General features: G+C 41.0%; 2 protein-coding genes across 8 annotated transcripts in view; one reads left to right on the top strand and one right to left on the bottom strand.

The window, feature by feature from the left end:
- Positions 1-12,089, top strand: part of LOC127803020 (probable glucan 1,3-beta-glucosidase A) — a 29,964-nt gene extending 17,875 nt beyond the window's left edge. For both annotated transcript variants that reach the window (XM_052339011.1, XM_052339010.1), the window contains 6 exons: positions 8,598-8,756; positions 9,441-9,610; positions 9,709-9,864; positions 10,713-11,065; positions 11,235-11,414; positions 11,698-12,089. In XM_052339011.1, coding sequence (XP_052194971.1) covers positions 8,598-8,756; positions 9,441-9,610; positions 9,709-9,864; positions 10,713-11,065; positions 11,235-11,414; positions 11,698-11,783 — 1,104 coding nt within the window. In that variant the 3' untranslated portion in view covers positions 11,784-12,089. The remainder of the gene's footprint in view (positions 1-8,597; positions 8,757-9,440; positions 9,611-9,708; positions 9,865-10,712; positions 11,066-11,234; positions 11,415-11,697) is intronic.
- LOC127803019 (uncharacterized) overlaps positions 11,829-17,766 on the bottom strand; it is a 72,333-nt gene continuing 66,395 nt past the window's right edge. For 4 of the 6 annotated variants that reach the window (XM_052339005.1, XM_052339004.1, XM_052339006.1 and 1 more), the window contains one exon: positions 11,829-13,297. In XM_052339005.1, coding sequence (XP_052194965.1) covers positions 12,149-13,297 — 1,149 coding nt within the window. In that variant the 3' untranslated portion in view covers positions 11,829-12,148. The remainder of the gene's footprint in view (positions 13,298-17,766) is intronic. The other 2 variants (XM_052339008.1, XM_052339009.1) reach the window with 2 other exon arrangements.

The following is a 17,766-nucleotide window of genomic DNA, read 5'->3' as shown; positions in this document are numbered from 1 at the left end:
CCAATATCTTCCTTCCTTCCGAATCCCTCTCTATTCTACTCTCTTTCTTATTTATATGTTGCTCCAGCTATGCTCCTCTAACGGAATTTGTTGTGCGCACATGCCACCAGCCTGCTCTCCCCATAATGCCCCTTTAACCGTTTTTGTTTCTTTCCTCCTCTCCCTTATCCCTATTCTGCTCCTGCTTCTTCCGTCTATGGTAACGAAACTGTATGGGTCTTATGGGTCTTCTATCAATGCCTCCCCCCATAGAACTCACCTTGTCCGCAAGGTGGAAGTCAGGAAATTGTTGCTAGAGCATGTCATAGGGTTCCCAGGTAGCTTCCAAGGGTGGCAGCCCTTTCCACTAAATGAGTACATCCAAGCCTCTTAAGTTCTTACCCATTCCCGGCTTTACTCCAATAACAGCTTCCGGTTCTACTAACATCTCAAGTTCTCCATTGAGTTGGCTAGGTATATTCGTTATGGTAGTGAGCATACCATTGGCCTTGCGTAATTGGGAAACATGGAAGATGGGATGAATGCTGCAAGTTGCAGGCAAGGACAGCTTGTAGGCGACTTGCCCAACCTTCTTCTCCACAGCGAATGGGCCATAAAATTGAGGTGCCAGCTTCTCATTAGGACGCGCAGCCAACGACTTGTGACGGTAGGGTCTGATCTTCAAATAAACTATGTCTCCGACTTCAAACTGCACATCCTGCCTTTTCCCATCTACCCTTGCTTTCATCTAAGCTTGAGCCCGCTGTAATTGAGCCTTTAATTCATCCAGTATCTGATCCCTCACAACCAGCTGCTGTTCCACTGCTGATACCAGGGTGGACCCCCTTTCGAACCGCAATAACCCTGGTAGCTCTTGTCCATAAACCACCTAGAAGGGAGTAAGTTTGAAAGCTGTGTGGTAAGAAGTGTTGTACCATAACTCCGCCCATGGTAGCCAGCTGAACCAAGCCTTGGGTCTTCTTGACGCAAAGCATCGTAGATAGGTCTCTAGTGTCCGGTTTAAAACTTCCATCTACCCATCCGATTGGGGGTGGTAAGCTGTACTTCTACATAGCTTTGTGCCTTGGAGGCAAAATAATTCTGCCCAAAAATGGCTCATGAAGACTTTGTCCCTATCCGACACAATGGATCGAGGCACCCCGTGTAGGCGTATCACTTCCTTTACAAAAATCGCAGCCACATTGCTAGCCGTAAAAGGGTGTTTGAGCCCTATGAAATGTCCATATTTACTCAATCTATCCACCACGACCAATATGTTGTCCATATTTCCTGATCTAGGCAAGCCTTCAATAAAATCCATGGCTATATCTTCCCATACCTGACCGGGAATTGGGAGTGGCTGTAGAAGGCCCCCAGGTGATAAAGCTTGGTATTTGTGCTGTTGGCAGATGGCACATTGGTTCACAAAGCGATGGATATCCCCCTTCATACCAACCCAGTATACATTCGCTGCTATGCGCTTGTATGTCTTCAAGAAGCCTGAATGCCCACCCAAACTCCCATCGTGCCCCTCTTGGAGCAATGTAGGAATCAAAGTCGATCCCTTAGGCAAGTATAATCTGCCCTTGAAGAAGAGTTGATTATTGGCCCATTGATAGTTGGGTTTGGCCGACGGATCCAGCTGGATTTCCTTGATTAATTTCTGCAATTCCACATCTGCCTCCACTTCTTTAGCCAGTTGTTCAAGTTGAATAATTATAGGAACTGTTATTGCAAAAAGACCAGCTGGGTGATTGATTCTAGAGAGGGCATCGGCTGCCTTGTTCTCCCACCTGGGCCGATATTGGATCTCAAACTGAAAGCCCATCAGTTTTAGCAACCATTTTTGGTGTTCGAGACTCACCAATCTTTGCTCCATGAGAAACTTCAAGCTCCTCTGATCGGTGCGTATGATAAACTTCTGGCCCAATAAATAGTGCCTCCATTTTTGGACAGTGAACACTATTGCCATCAACTCCCGCTCATACACTAACTTATTGTGGCCATTAGGATTAAGGGCATGGCTGTAGAAAGCAATGGGGCGATGCTCTTGTATCAACACAGCCCCTAAACCTGATCCAGACGCATCCGTTTCCACCTCAAACCGTTTAGTGAAATCAGGTAATGCCAACACTGGTAAGAAGGTCATTGCTTTCTTCAACTGCTGGAAAGATTTTTCTGCTGATTCATCCCAACTGAACCCGTTCTTTCTGAGTTTTTCAGTGAGAGGCCAAGCCAACTTCCCATAATCTTTCACAAACCGTCTATAGTACCCTGTCAGCCCCAAAAACCCCCGTAACTCTTTTATCGTCCCCGGCCTTGGCCACTCAAGCATGGCCTTAACCTTGGACTGGTCAGCAGCCACCCCTTCGCGTGAGATGACATGGCCCAAATATTCCACTTCCCGCTGCCCAAATTGGCACTTTTTTCTATTGGCTTAGAGCTGGTTTGCAGCCAACACTTGTAGCACCTCCTTTAAATGCTACTCATGTGCCCCCAAGTCCTTGCTAAATACCAAAATATCATAAAAAAAAACCAACACGGATCGTCTCAACTGACCTTTGAAGATCTCATTCATGAGGGATTGAAATATTGTCGGCACATTGGTCAGCCCGAAGGGCATGACCAAGAACTCGTAGTGCCCCTCGTGAGTACGGAACGCCGTCTTCAGCACATCTTCTTCCTTAACTCGAATCTGGTGGTATCCAGCCTTCAAGTCCAGCTTTGAAAACACTGTGGCCCCATGCAATTCATCTAACAACTCATCAATCACTGGGATAGGAAATTTATCCGGCACCATTACTTTATTCAAGGCTCGGTAATCTACACAAAACCTCTATCCCCCATCCTTTTTTTTAACTAACAAAACAAGGCTGGAGAATGGACTAATACTAGGTCTAATAATCCCTGCAGCAAGCATTTCCCGTACTAGCCTCTCAATTTCATTTTTTTGAACATAGGGGTAACGATAGGGCCTCACGCTTACCGGAGAAGCTCCTGGCTGTAAGTTGATAGCATGTTCTCGTGTCCTCTTTGGTGGCAGCCCTTCTGGATCATTGAATATGTCACCAAACTCGGCCAACACTTGCTGGATACCTCCCTGTGTGACAGTAGTGAATTCCCCACAATTTGTCGAGAGACACCCTAATTCAAGAAGCACTCCCGCCCCACTGTCCTTAAGTGCTTTCATCATGGCCTTCAAGGTGACAAGGGTTTTGCTTAAGCTAGGATCCCCTTGCAACGTGACCATCACCCCTCTTGCATTGAATCTCATAGTTAGGGACTTCCAATCAACCTGTACCTTACCCAAGGTTGCCAACCATTTCACTCCAAGGATGACGTCCGAACTGCCCAGCTCCAAGGGAAGGAAGTCCTCAGTTATCTCCAAATTTTGAAGAGAAAGAAGCACCCCCTTACAGATTCCGGCGCCCTGTACAGCAATTCTCGTTCCCATGATCACTCCATAACCCGCCGTCTCCGACCTTGGCAGTCCCAATGTCTGTACCAGCTCAGCTGAAATGAAATTATGCGTAGCGCCGCTGTCTACAAGTATTACCACCTCATGGCCAGCAACCTGCCCTTTCACCTTCATGGTTTGGGGCGGGATAAGCCCTACCACGGAATTCATGGACAATTCTATCACCTCTCCCTTAGCCTCCTTCACCTCCCATTCATCCCCTCCATCCGTCTCCTCTTCTACCCCCAGCTCATCATTCTCTTCATCATAAATTACCATGACTTGTAACTCCTTGTTTTTGCAGCGATGCCCAATAGAGTACTTCTCATCACATCTAAAGCATAGGCTCTTCTCCCGTTTGGCCTTCAATTCTGCCTCACTCAGTCTCTTGAAAGGCGAATTACTCCCCTTACCAGTAACCGGATTCCGGTGCAGCACAACCGCATTGGTCGTTGCTGGCTTTGGCGATGCTAGTGGGGCCATTGTGCTCACCGATCGGTGCTGGTTCGGAATTGGGTTGTAGTGAGTTGTTGCCTTGTTTTGACCACCTCCGAACGAACCTCCTCTAACTACCATGTTTCTTTCCTCAATTCGTTGGGCCACTTCCATGAGCTGATCCAATCCATTCAGCCCTAGCATTCGCAGTTCCGCTCTGATTTCTGGCTTCAACCCATTGATGAATTGGCCCTCCAACAAGGCCTCCAGCAAGCCTTTGAGAGGTGAAGCCAATGTCTCAAAACAAAGGCAGTACTCTCTAACTGATCCCCACTGCTTAAGGGCAAGGAATCTCTCCTCTAGGGTCCCCTCATGTGTGGACCTAAATCGATTCCTTAGCATCACCTTCAATTCTTCCCAACTCCGTATCCTCCCCCGCCTTTGTTCCCATTGGAACCAAGCGAGCGCTGGCCCATCAAAACAGAGAGCTGCGGATTCCAACTTCTCCAGCGCCGACAGCTGATTAACGATGAAATACCTTTCAGCCCTGAAAATCCAACCATCTGGATCTTCTCCCTCGAAAACCGGCATTTCCAGGCGCCTCCCCTTGTAATCAGACCTTCCTGTCCCTTCGACTCCATCATCCCCCTCGCCTCTGCCCATTCTCACTTCTGGCGTTCCCTCCATGAACGAAGAGGAACCCTGTGGCATTTCCGTTCCCTCCCGCTTCCCTTTTCTCCCTCGTTCCTGTTCATCCCAATGCGCCATCAGTAGCGCGAACTGATCCATTAGAGTGGCCATGTTTTTCTCAATTCCACTCACCTTCTGCACTTCCGATTTCAGCGACTCCAACCCACTGTACAACCCATCAATCCGCCCTTCCAGGTCCCCTACTCGGTCACTAAGGTTCACCATGGGGATCGATTTTACTGCTCTGATACCAAAATGATAGATTACTGAAGATAATCTACCTTGATTTACTATAAAATGAAGAGAATTACACTGAAAAAATAGGAAAATGGACTTTTGAGAGGTCCAATCTCTCCCAATATCTTCCTTCCTTCCGAATCCCTCTCTATTCTACTCTCTTCCTTATTTATATGTTGCTCTAGCTATGCTCCTCTAACAGAATTTATTGTGCGCACATGCCACCAGCCTGCTCTCCCCATAATGCTCCTTTAACCGTTTTTGTTTCTTTCCTCCTCTCCCTTATCCCTATTTTGCCCCTGCTTCTTCCGTCTATGGTAATGGAACTGTATGGGTCTTATGGGTCTTCTATCACTATGCAATGAAGTTTGGCCACATGTGAGGGAGGAGTTTTGAGAGTAAAATTGATAATATTAAAAAATAAAGTTAATCTTTTATCTAACATCTTTTAAATCATATGGTGGTTAACAATTCAATATATAACAAAGTATTAATTTATCTTTCCACCGCCTAAATATTTGCAAAGAAGTGTGAATAGAAGTTATAATTCCTATTTTTGAAAATGTCTTATTCGTAAGGTCCTTTTGGGTCTCAAAATTCTTGAAATTACAATGTGCACCAGTTTATGTCAATCTTAATTTATTTCAATGTTCTAAAATGCGCTAGTTAGGCGCAAGGCTGGGGCCTACCGCCTAGGCGGAGCCTAGAAAATTTTGATTTTTTTTTAATCGAAGAAACTTGCAATAGAAACCTATATATATATAACCAATAATCTCACTTAATATTCAAAATAACAATAACATATCATGCCATAACTGCAAAATAACTGCAAAATAATCAAATTAAAACAATAAAACAGCAAAATAACTTTTGTTTTATAATATAATGAAAACAGAAATTATTTTCTGCAAAATAACTAATAACCTCATATAATTTTTTGTTTTCAATCTTCTTCATCATGTAAAAACACATATATTATATATAATTAATAATAATTAAAACTAAATATATATCTAATATATAAATAGAACAAAAAAATAAAATAACATAAAAAATGAAAAACAAAAACAATGTAACGGAGAGAAATTGAAACCAATAACCAGAGACTCAGAGAGAGAGAAAGAGGTTATGAAGGAGATGGAGCTCACTGGCGGCGAGGATGCGGCGGCGACGACGACGTTTAGGCAGCGAGGAAGACGCGAATGGCATAGAGGCGGTGTTGATGAAGCTTAATGGCAATGATGGAGCTAGAGGCATCGATGGTGGTGAGTACTGGCAAGCTGACGGCGTTGAGACGACAACGTTGAGGCAGCGGCGGCCTTGGGGTGAGAGGGGGAGAGGCTGAGAGACGAGATTAAGAAATAAAATACCCTAAAATCGGCTGATATATAAAGCAAAAAATTGGGCGGCCTAGGCGGTGCGACCCACCTAGGCGCCGCCTGGGGCGCCTAGGAGGCCCGACTAGGGCATACTCGAGGCGGCCAGTGGCCGCCTAGCGCCTAGAGCAATTTTTAGAACACTGATTTATTTATTATTTTGCTTGCCCTTTTAAGTAAATAGTGTAGCTCAAGTTTCTAAAGTGATAGACACACTCTTGCTTTGCATACTCATCTCTCCCAAGTTTTTTGTTTTAGAAAGGCTAAAAATATGAAGAGATGTATGATGCATGTTTGACATGTACCTAGAAATGTTCAATAGGATCAGTGTACGACATGGCCAAAGACCTTTTTAGAACTGCCCATTCTCCTAAAGTTTAAAGCTGGCTTTTTGAATAGTGCAAATATTAAGACTGTATTTAGTTCACCTCTTCTAGCACCTTGCCTTGGCAGCACAAAGATAATGGCTCTTGTAATAAAGCTTTAGATATTGAATTACGTGGTAGTCAATGAAAAGTAATTTAAAGAAGGTTGTTACATCAAATATTGGGAGAGAATGTAGAAGATAAGAGAAAAAAAGAATATGCCTGAGAGAGATTAGAAGAAGAAAGAGGTCAACAAGAGAGAGAAATTTAGAGGAGAAAAACCCAATGTTCTATTGTTCAATTATCTAATACCAAATTGCTTATGCCTCACAATTTTGAGGTGTATAAATAAGTAGAATGCACAAAAACACACACGCACATTTTTTAGAATCTTTATAAAATGTTTAGGAAGTATGAAAACTATATTTTGGATGGTGTCTGACACATCAAATGTGAATTTTTGCCGGGCATGTGACAGACATGGCAAGTGGCATGTCCTAATAGTTCATTACTACTCTCACTTTCTTTCTTTCTTTCCTTTTTTTTTTTTTTTTTTGTGAACTACTTCTCTACTTTTAGGTACATTCAGGACAATTGTGTCTATGGGGTTAGGCAGACAAGCATACCTGAGAACAGAACAAGGTTTTTGATATATATATATTTTTTTTAAGTAGTGTTTTTGATATTGTTATGGGAACTTTTTTTCTTTTGGGGGAATAAAATTTACAAATGTGAGAAGTGTTTTGAGTAAAGAACATAGTTGTTAAATCGAGATTCGAATCGAGAATCGAAATCCTTATTTTATGAATCGTGAATCGAGAATCAAATCGAATCGTAAGATTCGATACACATTCTCAATTTCAATTATAAATAATATATATCCATAGAAAATAAATAATGTGTCCACCATGATCAATTCTTTTAAATATAAATAGATAAATAAACTTTTAAATATATTTGTTAAGCTTAAAATTATACCAAAAGGCAAAAGTATGTTGCCTTTAAATTCAAATTACACTAAATCAAACCACTTTCAAAATAACAAGCTAGAAAAAAAAAAAACCTACAACTATAAGATTACTAATAAATTCCATTATCCATAATCTTCACTAGTTATCAATCATTTTCATCATTTTCATCATCTTCTTTGTTTTCAAAGATAGCCAAATCGAACAAATATTTGATTAAAGCACATATGCAGACGAAGTGGCACGAATTGGATGATTTGGACGAATCGTGCTATTCATGCAATTTATGGTCGATTCGTCCGATTCATAGTTGATTTTAAGGGATTTTCGATTCACCCTATAAATTCGATTCGATTCCTATATGAATTAAGTCGAATTGTATGATTCGAATCGTGAATCGTATGATTCTAAGGGATTTTAGATTTATCCTATAGATTCAACTCGATTTCTATATGAATCGAGTCGAATCGTGAATCGTAAGATTCTAACAACAGTGGTAAAGAATAAAAAAAATTAAGCCTAGTTGCAATTCCAACCAAAATAATTAATTTTTTTACATGTCTTTATTTTAGATTTCTGGTATTTTTTTTCCCAATATTTCTTATACTTTTTATGGATTGAATGGTTTCTTCATATCACATTGCTGTTTTTTTCAGATAATTTCAATGCTTTGAAATGATTAGCTATTATGGTCCTTTTCTTTTTGTTGTATTATTTTCTTTTTGCTGTATCCCAACTGTATCATATCTTTATTTCTTCAAATCATTGTCTCCCATATCTGTTTCTATATCCATTTTCGTACCTGTATCCATGTCAGTGCTTCTTAGTAAATCTCTAAGTCCTAATGTTTTGGCCTTTTCTTATTTCCCTCATTCTCCTTAGCTGTTTCTTGAAGCATTTCTCTCCCAGAGAGTAAAAAAGAAAAGTTATACTATATCTCAAATCAAAAGAGTCAGAAGCATGGATCTTGCCTTCATAAGTTGAAGTCGCATAAACATTGAATAACAGTTCCAATGTTAATATGTGTAATTATTTAAAGACAAAATCTTTCAACAATGACTTTAGTAGCTTTTATGATTTACTTGTTCAGGCTTCAAAAGACAACCAACTTACAGCAGACTATTCAGGTACACCTGGATGGAATGATAATGCAGCCACATTTGAAATGATAATTATAGCAAATAATTTGCATGGAGATTTCCAGCTTGCAAACGGACATGGTCATGATAAAGCAAAAGAAGTTCTGAAGGTAAACTAGTTTGGGATTCTACTTCTTTATTTTCTTGCATTTTCCAAGTTCAAAAAATCACACAATTTTGAGCACAAGCATTGGTAGCTACAAGGACTGATAAGCGTTCAAAAGCCGCCCTCCTTTGACTCTCATAAAGGGGGATCCTCGCATTCCGGGACATCCTTTAGAAAAACACAGAATTTTGACATTCAGTACTCTGTTGAGGGGCAATTTGGAAGAAGCATATCCCAAACTAGATGAGATTTTTCAAAAATCACACAATCAAGATTGAATCTATTTTTCTTATGTTTTATTGACAGAAAATATATAAAATGTGTTTGGTGGTTCTGCAATATGCATTATGAACTGCTTGTGTTGGAAGAGAATATCCATATAAAAGAGCTTGTGATTTTACCAACACTAAGAACAGGTGTTGTTAAGGATGTCACAAGCATCGGCCTCTGGTCTATCATCAATGTACCGTCTATCTCTGTTCATGTACACTTTGATGGGTCCTTGATTTTTCCTGTAGTTTCAAATTTTCTTTTTTGTTCTTATCCTGCCACATTTTTAACATGAGCTCTTATTGCGTGGCTAGGAAAAGGGACCTTTTGTCTGACTCTAAAAGAATAGCTATAATATTTGTATTTGTTCTCCTATTTGCTTAGTTGTTTGATTTAACATATATGATTGACATTCCAGAAGCATCGAAACAGTTTTATCACCGTGGAAGACTTTCAGTTTCTATATAGACATGGAATAAATGCTGTGAGGATACCTGTTGGCTGGTGGATAGCTTTTGATCATAATCCTCCACCTCCTTTTATTGGTGGTAGTTTGGAAGCTCTTGACAATGCATTCTCATGGGCACAGTAGGTCTTGCTTTGATCTTTTCCTGTTTCCTATTGCAGTTGGCTAGGTTCTTATGGGTATGTCTCTCTTTTAAACTGTAATTGCAATTTCAATGCAGAGCTTATGATATAAAGTGTATAATTGACCTTCATGCGGCTCCAGGCTCCCAAAATGGGATGGAACATAGCGCTAGTAGAGATGGTACAACAGGCTGGCCTACATCTCCAGATTACATCTCACAGTCACTGGACGTAATAGAATTTCTAGCTTCCAGGTAAGAAGATAGACAATTATCAAATGTGCACATCTATTTAGTATACAATATAGGGCTTCCTGATTACATGATGGTGTGGCTAGCAATAAGAGCAAGCAGTATAGTTATCATGTCCAATGCCCACTTATGAATGTTGACTTAGTGCTGGGCTCACAGATATTTGGCTTGATTTTCAGCTTTGGCATTCTCTTATTCCCTTCAGCTGAAGTCCCTCGTATGTTTCTTTCCTGTGTTTGAGTTCTATATTGAAGCAAAATCTCTGATGGCAGTCAAACACTCTATGTAGTAAATTGGTTTCATCATGAAGCGGTGACACGGTATTATAATTTTAGGTAATTGTTTTGAATATAAAATAGTTGTTCTTTGGGTATGGGAGGTAGTACACGCCTATTTTGGGTACCAAGGAAAATAAAGCATCTTTTTTTTTTTTTTTTTGGGTGGTGGTGGTGGGGGGCAAGGGTTGCTGTAGGCCATTAAACTGATAACATTTCCTTTCTTCAGCTGCTTGACAACCCCTCATTTTCTGCTAGAATATAGCCTTCACCTGTTCTCCAAAAATCTCTTAACCCATCTCTTTTCCCTTTCATCTCATGCTATTTTGTCTACTTCTTAGATCTGGTAAGTTCATTATCTCTTATATGAACATTGCATTAGCTGACTAGGACTTCCTTTCGAGGAGTTTCAACTTCTAACTCCAGTGAATCCATAATGGAAACATTTAATCTTGAATAGTTTGTGATTCAGCAGTAAATCTAGTCTTATACTTTTTTGTTTCTCCTGTCAAATTATTTATGGTTTGGGTATAGAAAAGTTCTAAGTTCTTAGAAAAACAAAATCTTCTTTTGCAGATATGCCAAGCATCCTGCGTTGCTGGGCATTGAACTTTTAAATGAACCATCAGCTGCAGATGTTCCTCTGGATGTCTTAGTTTCATATTACAAGCGAGGCTATGAAATTGTCCGGAAGCACTCGACAACAGCTTATGTGGTAGTTTGCCAAAGAATTGGGAATGCAGATCCGTTTGAACTTTATCAAGCTAACATAGGCTCTGTGAACATGGTGGTAGATTTGCATTACTACAATCTTTTTGACACTTTCTTTGTCAATATGAGCACCATGGACAATATCCAATACATTTACGAGAACAGAGAAGCCCAATTGCAATCATTAAACAGTGCAAATGGGCCTCTTGTTTTTATTGGTAAGCCAAGATTCCCCTTCGGAATTGATTTCTTTCAATTTAAGGTTCTGTGGCATCTGTGAAGTTTCACGTCAGTCTTTTGGCCTGTAAAAGTGACCTAGTTTCAATTCAAACATGGTTTTGGTTTGATGCAAGTTGTACATGGGATTTAGAAATGGACTTCTTGCAGGGGAGTGGGTGAATGAGTGGAATGTGACAAGCGGATCTCAAAGGGATTATCAAGATTTTGGAAGAGCACAGTTAGAGGTCTACAATGCAGCATCATTTGGATGGGCTTATTGGACACTGAAGAATGACAGACAGCACTGGGATTTCGAATGGAACACTCGCAACAATTATCTTCAATTAGGTAGATCTCTAGGCTTTCCTTTTTTTGGTTCAACACATTTGCATGGTGCAAGAAATCTGGGTTGCTCATCTATGTTTTTTAGCTACTTACCTTTCTTTCATAGTTGGACACACTAAGCCCCATAGGTTAGCCTAATGGTAAGAGCTTATAGTAAGTTAGTATCCTCCTACGCACCTGTTTACCTGGTGTATGTAGTTTGTGGGCTATTTGTGCTTACAAAGGGTAGTGGCTGTGGGTTCTTAACAATAACGTTAATGATATGCGTGAAATGTACTCCATGCAGGTCATTCACCAGATCCGAAAATTTGGACTGGCTTAACTTTACTTGGAGTGGCGTCCAGCTGCATCCTCCTCCAATATATTTTGTGAGAGATCTTATCAAAGTTGCCTCACAAATTCAAGGTAGAACCTTGCTTGTATTGATGCAGCTGGAGCTGGTTCTTTCTTCACATACACTGATGGATCTTGTCAAAGTCACCCAATAAATTGAAGGTAGAAGCTTGAAATGCAGCCATTGGTTCCTTGCCACTCAATAATTGCTCCCAGAGGTGAAAATCTGAAGGTGATGCACAAAATAATGTTCTTGGTACAGAGAGTATCCACAGGATCTGAGAGATCCCGTGAAACAATGAGGCTACATTATGCTTCGCTCAATAAATACAAGAAATTTTTTCCTGTGTTTTATTATCCAGTAACTGTTGCCAACATTTTCTCATCATGATTTTGGTCTTTATCTAGAGCCATGTCTTGTACACCAGAATATAAGATCTCTTAACTAGCTGCCCTACTGTAAAATAGCCTACGAAAAGCACAACCAAAAAGACAAAATATGAAGATGGCAAGGGCGTAAACCCCAGTACAGACCCAATTGGTGTGTATGGAATTGAAATTCCTATGGCAGAGATCACGACCGTAGAACAAATCACTGGCCATGAGGCTACCTCTTGAATGAAGGGGATCTTTTCGGTCCGGATCATGTGGATAATTAGGGTTTGCATCAGAAGCCCTTCGACGAACCAGGCAGAACGGAAAATTGAAATTTGCGTTGAAGCATAAAGCTTGTAGTAAAACCAAATGAACAGGAGGGACGACGCATCAGCAAGAGTGCACACTGGGGCATTCCACAAGGTGAATACAGCTAAGCCTTTGAGTGACCACTTCTGAGGTGTTTTCACATAATCCTCTCTCATATTGTCCCATGGGATTGCAATCTGGCCAAAATTGTACAAAAAGTACTGTGTAAGAAGTTGTCTTGGTGTCAAGGGCTCAAATCCAAGAACCAGAGTCGCGATGAGTAAAGAAAGAATGCTTCCTATATTGGCTATGACCGACATCTTGATATACTTCATTGTGTTTGCAAATGTAAGTCGACCATGCTCTACTCCAGCAACGAGAACATTGAGGTCTTTCTCCAGTAAGATAATGTCAGCAAGGTCTTTTGCAATCGATGTTCCTGAGTCAACTGATATCCCCACATTAGCAGCATCCAGAGCAAGCGAGTCATTTACCCCATCTCCCAAAAACCCTACAACATGTTTTCCCACTGTCTGCAAGGACTGCACTACTCGGAGTTTCAGAGTAGGTGTAAGCCTGGCAAACACTGTTGCTCTCTTGACAGTCTCATGGAAGGAATCGTGGTTCAGTAACTCGAGGTCAGGTCCAGTAACCATGTGCGTCGTCTCAATGCCAACTTCTTTGCAGATCCTTATTGCCAAGTGGAGTGAGTCACCTGTTAACACTTTTGCTTGCACTCCCTTATCAGCCAGCCGCCACAGTGCTTGCTTAGCAGTGTCCTTAGGTGGGTCGAAGAAAGATATAAGACCAAGGAAAACCATGTTACATTCAACGCTGTTGTCATACACTGCCTTTCTATTACCTCTATCCTGCAAGCATTGCAAAGACAAAGTAAATAAAGATCACCAAACTATTAAACTAGATCAGTCATATGTAGCATCTTCTGTTACTTTCCTTAATGATGTTCCAAATTTATGATGGAAGCAGATAAATTATAGCCGGCTTCAAGTGATCAGGGCTACGGTGAATTCTGTTGAACCAAATGGTCAAAATTGTGTATATGCAAGTGGAAAGATGCATACTTCCACATAAACATCAACAAAAGCAAGTAACGTGTAAACAGAAACTGTGATGTGTTTGGACCTATGATTCTCTTACAAATAAATGGCCTACTGCTACTATGCAATTGTTGTTCCCACTTTCCAGTGCTCTCTCCTGCTCTCCCACTAGACGGCTAGGTAAACAGCACCGCATGTTGATCAATGCTTATATCCACAACCTAATCCGATACTTGCAGACACATATATTGAGAAAGTTGCTTGATTATTAGGAGGATTATGGACCTCTATAGATTGTTTCACCTTTACATAATTGGATATACTTGTTATGTTAGTTGCTGAAAAATAAACTGCTGGAAGTTTTAATGAGAGGAATAAACTTCCATAATCTCATTGATCCAAGGATGCAAAATATATATACACAAATTCCTAAGAAATCTCCTAAACCACAGGACTAGATTACAACAATATATTTCAGATTAGGATTGGATTGAATTTAGGACTTCTTTCTCTGATTTTCTGGAGCATCCTTATCCTTGTTTTTCCTTATTTTCTCAGCTTGAACTCTCTTTTATCTTTTCACATATTGTTAAAATATCTGAAGATAACAGCAAGGAGGCAGCCAGCCGAGATCAAGATAGAGATAGGTGATAGATTGTTTAGATTGTTTTATTCTTTTTATCTTTTGTATTTATCTTTGTGTTTTATCTTCTTGTTGTATTTAAATTGATGTAATCTAGTCCTAAAATATAGGAGAATTCTTAAGAGAATTTTTGTATAAATTTTATTATTGACATCAATAAAATCATAAGGAATACCAGTTCCCTTTTCCAATATGGTATCAGAGCTTGCCGATCCAAGCTTGTTCTTCTAGTAATCAGTGCCTTCATTGCTTGTGCCTTAATAGCACTCAGTTCTTTTTTTCCTTGGGTTCTAGCCATCTAAACCATTCATCCTTTTGTTCTTCCTTCATAACCATATCAGAAACATCAGTAAATCTGTCTTCTTCACCAACTATCATCGATGGAGAAACATCTCCAGTGGATCAATCTCCTCTTACCGGCAAACTACCAAGTGTTCACCAATCCTACCGGCTAGATGGTAGGAACTTTCTTCAATGGTCGCAACTAATCAAAACCCTTCTTAAGGGCCAAGGAAAGAGCACTCACCTAACTAGGAATCCTCCACCAGAAACTGATCTAGGCTTCAATACATGGGATGTGGAAGACTCCTGCATCATGTCGTGGTTATGGAGCACAATACAACCAAATATCAGCAAGAACTTTATGTTCCTTAGTACTACCCGAGAAGTTTGGGAGACTGTTTATCAGACTTATTCAAAGGCCAAGGATGCATCCGTAATCTTTGATGTCAAAACAAAGATCAATGGTTCAAAGCAAGGCCAATTAACAGTCACAGAGTATTATAATCTGATGCTAGGCCTATGGTTAGAGCTTGATCAATACTGTTGAAATCCAAAATGATTTGAAGAGGATTTGGAGGAGATTGTGGTGAGAGATTAAGATTGAGATCACAATATTTGGAAGGTTTAGGCTGATTATTTGGGGCTGATTTCTTGGGTTAAATCTTATGTTTCCATTTTTTGTTCTCTATGTACATGATAAATAGGGACCAAGTATGTAAAGGAAGTGTAGACTAATTGAATATAAGTCTGATTTAATTTTCTCATCATCTACATGGTATCAGAGACCAGGTCACTCTGAAAACCCTAGAAGCCATGGCCGCCAGCCATGAATCTATCCAATCGGTAACTCAGGAGGGAGAATCAGAGATAATCCCCTCCATGGGTTCGACTAGTGGGTTTGAAAATTCTTCAATTTGTCTTACCGTAGAGAAGCTGAATGGGAAGAACTATCGAGAATGGGCCCAATCCATCAAGCTGGTCATCGACGGCAAAGGCAAATTGGGCTTCCTTATCGGCGAGATCAAACAACCATCTTCCAAGGAGGTAGCGGCTTTCCAGAAATGGCGGTCTGAGAATTCCCTCATCACCTCCTACTTGATCAACTCCATGCGACCAGCGATCGGCAAGACATACATGTTCCTGCCGACAGCGAAGGATGTGTGGGAAGCAGTTCGCGAGACCTACTCCGACGCCGAGAATGACTCTCAAATCTTCGAGATAAAGACTTGGTTGTGGTAGATGAAGCAAGGAGAAAGAGAAGTGATGGAATACTACATGGAGATGCTGGGTTTATGGCAAGAACTGGACCTTAGCTGTGAAGAATCTTGGGAGTGCACGAGTGACAGTGTGCGATTCAAGAAGAAGATGGAGAACGAGAGGGTGTACGAGTTTCTGGCTGGGCTCAACAGAGAGCTCGACGATGTGAGAAGCCGAGTCTTGGGTCGTCGGCCATTACCTTCCATTCAGGAGGTATTCTCTGAAATTCGGCGAGAAGAAAGTAGGCGGAAGGTGATGTTGAGGGAGAAGAGTGTGGGCTGGGCCTGAGGCTTCAGTCCTTGTATTGCGTGGGCCTTCTACAGCATCTGGACTGAAACAAAACAAAAGGCCTTTTTGTGACCATTGCAAAAAATCAGGCCATTCCAAAGATACCTGCTGGGTTTTACATGGCAAGCCTGGTGATTGGAAGCCCAGGCAGCCCAATAAACCTCATGGGTATCAAGCCTTGACTGAACAGCAAATAGAATCAGCTCATCATACTCAGTTAGCCCCTATTGGGGGTTTTAACTCCGAGCAACTTGAGAAGTTATATGCTCTTTTTTCGACCTTTCAAGCCTCGGGTCAGTCTTCTACGCCTCCATCAAGTTCCTTAGCCCACAAAGGTACTTTTTTGACTGCTCTTAGTACTACTTCGCGCTGTACTTCCTGGATTATTGATTCTGGCGCATCCGATCATATGACTGATTCCCATCATTTATTTTCCACATACTCACCTTGTGCCGGTAACTTGAAAGTAAAAATTCCAGATGGTACTTTATCCCCGGTAGCTGGCAAGGGGAGTATCCGTATCTCTGAATTTATTACTTTGGAGTATGTCCTTCATGTTCCTAATTTGTCTTGCTATCTGTTGTCTGTTAGTCAACTAACCAACCAATCTCATTGCTCAGCTACTTTTTTGTCTTCCCATTGTGTCTTTTAGGAGCTATCATCGGGGAAGACGATTGGCAGTGCTAAGGAACGCGAGGGACTCTACTACTTTGATGACGCTCACATGAGTAAACAGTGTCATCATTCTTTTTGTAATTCTGCATCTAGTCCTAGGGATAGTGACCTATTGTTATGGCATAAATGAATGGGTCATCCAAGTTTTCAATATCTAAAACATTTGTTTCCTTCACTTTGTTTGAATAAAAATCTTTTGGATTTACAATGTGAAGTCTGTGAACTTGCAAAACATCCTCGCACTACTTTTCCCTCCAGTCCTTACAAACCATCTCTACCTTTTACTTTGATTCACGGTGACCTTTGGGGGCCTTCACGTGTCCCCAATAGGACCCACACAAAATGGTTTGTTACCTTTATTGATGACCATTCTCGTCTTTATCGGGTGTATTTACTACATGATAAATCTAAGGTTAGTTCTGTCTTCATGAACTTCTACACTATGATTTACACCCAATTTCACACAAAAATTCAAATTCTTCGTACTGATAATGGCACTGAGTGCTTCAATCATTCTTTGGGCCCCTATCTTCACGCCAAAGGTATTGTTCACCAGAGTTCTTGTGTTCACATCCCCCAACAAAATGGGGTTGCTGAAAGGAAAAACCGGCATATTCTTGAGGTAGCTCGTGCCCTCCTATTCACCTCTCACATGAAAAATAATTTTTGGGGTGATGCCATTCTGACTGCTGCATTCCTCATCAACCGAATGCCTAGTCAAATTCTCTCATTTGCAACCCCTCTCCAAAAATTTCAAGAGATCTTCCCTAATTCTCGGCTCAGTTCATCTCTCCCGTTTCGTGTTTTTGGGTCCACCGTGTTTGTCCACATTCACGCCTCCCAACGTACCAAGTTGGATCCAAGAGCCCTCAAATGTGTCTTCCTTGGTTACTCTTCTACTCAGAAGGGTTACAAGTGTTATGACCCTCTTTCACATAAATTATATGTTAGTCTAGATGTCACCTTTTTTGAGCATACTCCCTACTACTCGCTTCAGGGGGAGTCCTTGAGTGAAGCTCGTCCCTCAGACACCGACTTTAATGTTGCGATCTTTGCGTCTACTCCCTATGATATACCATCTCCATCTCCTTCTTTGTCCAACGCAGAAGGAATCTTGAACTCAGGGGGAGATGTG

The sequence above is a fragment of the Diospyros lotus genome, chromosome 6, assembly GCF_014633365.1.
Source record: "Diospyros lotus cultivar Yz01 chromosome 6, ASM1463336v1, whole genome shotgun sequence".
NCBI classification, from domain to species: Eukaryota; Viridiplantae; Streptophyta; class Magnoliopsida; order Ericales; family Ebenaceae; genus Diospyros; species Diospyros lotus.
Note: the sequence above shows the minus strand (reverse complement) of the source record. Positions and strands in the feature narration are given on the sequence as shown.